Source organism: Temnothorax curvispinosus, unplaced genomic scaffold, assembly GCF_003070985.1.
Source record: "Temnothorax curvispinosus isolate PA1 unplaced genomic scaffold, ASM307098v1 QBEX01006778.1, whole genome shotgun sequence".
Taxonomy (NCBI): domain Eukaryota; kingdom Metazoa; phylum Arthropoda; class Insecta; order Hymenoptera; family Formicidae; genus Temnothorax; species Temnothorax curvispinosus.
Window position 1 is genome coordinate 20,417 of NW_020216558.1, and position 5,162 is coordinate 25,578.

A 5,162-nucleotide genomic window follows, 5' to 3' on the forward strand; every position below is an offset into this window, starting at 1 on the left:
ATATATTTTTCTTAAATGTATTATAATTATACACTACAGATTATTTTCCTATATATATATATGTATATATATACGTATATATTACAGTTAATTTATCCTGTTTTATAAAAATGTCTGAATATATGTATAATCGATCCAATTGATTAACTTTAAATAAATTGAATGTACAAATTTTATTACAATTTTTAAATAAGTGATTTTTTCCATAATTTTATATTATATATATCATATAAATAACAAATGTAATATATTGAATTTTGTTTATTTTATATATAATAATACACTTATTAAGATGTAACTTTATATGTATAAACAAATTTATCTATATAAAAGAAACTGTTTATATACTATTATTATCTGCTTGAAATAAAACATCTTATTTAAAAAAAAACTGATCAAAATATAATTACTTATTTCTTATTGCACAGTTATTTAAAACAAATTCTAAAATCTAGTTTTTTAAACAATAAATCTTATTTGTATTAATACTGATCGCTTTTATAATTCTTCAGAATTTGTTTAACTATTACTTGAATTGATAATTAGTAGTCAAACCGATCTTATATTTTAACCGGCACTTTTTTTTTGGCATTGTTGCACTTGCTTCGGACAGCACTACGGAATAATTTCGTATTGTCGTCTGTCTTGCCGAATTTCTCATAAATAAAATCTAAAAAAAAGGACAATAGAATGAAAAATCCTCTTTCTATATACCAAATTTAATTATATACATATATATACTTTTGAATAGCATAATTCAGACATTTATGCTCGATTTTAAATATATATTATGTATTTTATATTCACAAATTATATTAAATTGACAAATTTTTTACTTTCTACAGCTTTTAGTCGAACAGGGTCTAATTTCTCAGTCGATTTTTTATCCAGATTTGAGGATTTATTAGCATTGGCTATGGATCCAGTCAAACTAGAATTTCTTAACTCCGTTTTTTCATAAACTAAACTGAGAAGGTCACATGTTAGCTTCGATATACTGCTGTCATTGACCTTGCTCAGTTGAGTATTCGTGATGTGCTTGAGTTCAAAATATCTCCCTCCAGATATCACCTGAAAAATGTTTTCGAATAACAATCATTTCTTACAGCAGTGCGTATATGTAAAGTCATTATATTATCAATTATGAATAATTAATTCACCTTTTCTAATGTCGAATTTTCTTTATTTTCTTTATTACTGTCTTTAAGAAGACCATTTTCATTAAAAACAATGTTTTCCTGAAAAATGTATTTTATTTTACATAATAACAGAATTCTATAATGTCAAAATATTCGAAATTGCACAATCACGTACACACAGATGTCTATACTTAACTAGATCGCTAACTTCGTGAAAAAAATGTGTCGGCAGGATATCCTGGTTTGGCCCATTGTTCGGCCAGTATACTTCCTCAAGAAATGGTCGCTCACGACACACACATGCGCACACATACCCACCGAGTATCACATACGCACTATACACACGTACCGCTGTCATTTTTTAAAGAGGTCGGCCGACACAGTTTTTCCATAGCCAAAGCTTGATGATAGCAATTTAGTTAAGTATAGACATTTGTGCGTACGTACACTATATAATATAGACATATTTATATAAAACTTACATTTTCAGAAGATGGATGTGAAGGTCGAAATTCGATTTTAGCATTTTTTATTATATCATCAGTCGTATATTCAGTATTGGTAATCCCATCAGAATTTATAGCAGCCAAAAACTCCTATATTAAAATTAGGCAATTACAAAAAAATAAAATTGTTTACTTATATTTTTGGCTAGTATTTTATATTTATGAATCAAATATTATTTATATTTTTTTCAACATGTTACAAAAATAGATTTCAAAATTAAGCTAGCTTGCTCGCTTTCAGTTATCTACTCAGATTATAGAATTAACAAAATTTCATGATAGTTATATGAATGTTAAATAAACTATATACTTTGTTCGTTTAATTTGTTCCACATATACAAATTGTCTTTAAGTTTTGTTTTCCTATTTTCAATACATAATAATTGAATAATTATTTATACATATGCAACTAATAAAAAAATATATACTTCGTACCTTATCCGCATTCAGGCATTCATCATTCGGACTGTTTTTCGAATTAGAATCAATCATCAATGGATCAGTGTCCACTATTTCGGATTCATTTTTTATTTTATCATTACTATATATTGGAACTGATTTAATAGTACTCCAACTCTATAATATAAAATGATACTAAATTATAATTAACAATTAGTAATCACATACAAGATATTTGTGTATATTTATAAAAACCTCTGACATTAATATGAAAACTAATTGAAATTGATTATAAATTAGTTATCTTACCATAACATTCTTTGTGTTCTTATCGATTTCTTTTTCTAAATATTTCAATTTTTCTTCAATATCTTTCAACTTAGAAAATACTTTTTTAGTGCACTTGTCTATTTGTTGGATATCTGAAAAAAATATTTATTATTTATGTATTTATTTAGGAATTTCTACGTAAATAGATGCCCATTTACAGAGAATTTATGGGGCATATGATAAGTGACAGTATAAATATATCGGCACATAAAGAGCAGACAGAATAAAAGACAGAATAAAAGTAAAATTATATAGAAAAAAATACAGTAAAATAAAATATATACATAAAATAAAAATAAATAACGCAGAGAACAGCAATGCGCGAAAACAATAATAGGCTATAATATTAGAGAGAGTTCCGGAAATAAATAAAATAGAAAAACGTGGTAGTAGACAGTTATGTTTAAATATTTTCAAAAATTTCGTTGTATTTATGTATATGTAAAATTATATTTTTACCTTCCGAATACTTTATAATTTTTTTAAGTCGAAAAATCTCGTCTTTTAATTTCTTCACTTCCTGCTTGTGCAAAATATTTGTTTTTGACATATCGTGTTTTGATACATGTTTGTCAATACTTGAATCATCGGATGATTCTGTCGGGGTATTATCCTAAATTTCAATAAAATGTCACATATTCAATTAAGTGAAATAAAATACCGCGTGGCCACGACCAAATTGCAAACATAAATGAGTGCAAACAACGAAAGTTTTTTCTATTTTAATTGTGAGGAGAGCTTCTGTACTATCTCTATCTTTTCTCATTTATGGAGATTTGGTTCCGGTTCACAATCATTGTTGAGGCTTTATTAATTTTCACACTATATATTAATGTATACATTCTGTTGCGTTTCTACTACACCTATTCCATATATCTTATTTAATAAAGAAATTAACTTTTTTTTATTAATAAATAATTATAAAAGTGTTATTTAATAAAAATTCAAAAGTAACACAATTAACAAAATTTCTAATTTAGAAAATTAGATAATATTTACAATATCAAAATCTCATATTAATAAAATCTTATATTAATCTTACATGTAATAGTAAAATCTTATGAAAAATGAGTTATATCCGGCACATATTACGTAATTTTCAAGATTACAAATTTTGTTACATGTGCGATTCATTCTTTATTAAAACTGCATGTTTGTAATTATTTAATCATAAAAGAGTTGATCTTTCTATTACACATTTAGAGACCTGCTATAGTACATATATATGTATACGTGATGACAGGTACAGCAATAAACGTTCCCCGGAACCAAATCTTCGTAAAAAAAAAAAGAACGACTGAAATCTTCTCTAAAATGAAAACGGAGTAAAGGTTTACCGTTCGTTGCCAGTCACTCAATTATTTCCAAGTGTTCGCAATTTCCTTCTAACCACATAATATGTTTGTATGAAAATAATAACTCTGATAATGTATTCAATTTGAATTAATAACACTTATTATACTTACATCTTGAAATTTATCTGTCTTAATATTCAGTGCTCCCACAATGTTGTTTTCTACTGTTTTTTTGGCAGTTTCTCGTAATTTTGAAGTTTTATTTTTTTCCTAAAATTATGTAACATAAGAAAACTTATACTAACAACCTTGGTATAGAAATGAGTAATTTCAATCAATAGGAAATATACTTCTAAACTAAATCTTAATATATATAGTTGCTTTTTAAATCGATTAACTTTTGTTAAAATAAATCGCTATCAATCATATTTAATTATTTCTATCAATCTATTGTAATAAAAAATATATTGAACATGATTGATATCAATTTAAATTGAATCAATTTGAAATTCATAAGAAAGATTTACTTTAAAATTGATTATTTTTAATTGATGAGAATCGCTATTTTTACACATCACCTTGGATATTTTCTTGGCAAATTTTTCTAATATTTTACTAAAACTATGATTTCAGAAAAATAAGCAAAATTTTCTTCAAATTAGCAAAAACGTTGTATTTTTAGAGAAATTAAAAAAAGGAAAATAATTTCTATAAGGTAATAATTAAATATATAATTAATGTAATTGTTGATAATGTTCAGTAAAATTTCTTGAAAATGAGTAAAATTAATTTAGCAAAAATAGCAAAGAAGCGGTAAAATTCATCGAAATTATAAAAACTTTAACAATATTAATAAAATTAAAGAAAACCGTTGGTGCAAATTGTATAAGCATAAACATTTTTTAGGTTTTACCGTTCGACTTTCAGAGATTTTGTAAAGATTTACAGAAATTTTGAAACATATTTTTATAAAAATTCTCTAAAAACGATTTCAATTGCATTACATTTTTAGAGAAAATTTTCAGCGACTTTTTAGCGATTTTTTTCTTCCAGCAGGATGTATATAGAGTACAAATAAGAAATGTTTCTAAGAACACGAGCAAGAGCTTGTGAAGCTCTTGTCCGTACTCCAATTATATATCTGTATTTATTAGGTACTATTGTGTCGCTTTAATATTAAATATAATGTTTTCAATGTAAATGTACATTCAGAGAGAAGAGAAAATATTTTTGAGTGTAATAGAAGAAAATGTCTCACTTTTAAAAAATATAATAAGAAATATAATATTATATTTATATTTTAATGAGAAATATAATAAGAAAGTATAATTAGAAAATTGTAGAAATATATTTAATATACGCAATTAAATATGTAAACTAAAAGTAATTACATTATTGTTAAACCATAAAAATGTGAGGCGACATACCCATGCACATAGCAACACAATCTCAGATGTTGCTATATGTGGGTACTATATATAAAAGTGTACTCT

The 5,162-nt window shown here is 25.1% G+C and overlaps 1 protein-coding gene across 1 annotated transcript; it reads right to left on the reverse strand.

Moving 5' to 3' along the window:
• Nucleotides 1-560: 560 nt before the first annotated feature.
• LOC112456403 lies at nt 561-2,466 on the reverse strand (the record flags this gene model as incomplete). Its single annotated transcript, XM_025018903.1, has 5 exons — nt 561-670; nt 837-1,071; nt 1,161-1,201; nt 2,074-2,221; nt 2,354-2,466. Coding segments are annotated over 5 exons (647 nt in total), but the record flags the coding sequence as incomplete, so codon positions are not given.
• Nucleotides 2,467-5,162: the final 2,696 nt, after the last annotated feature.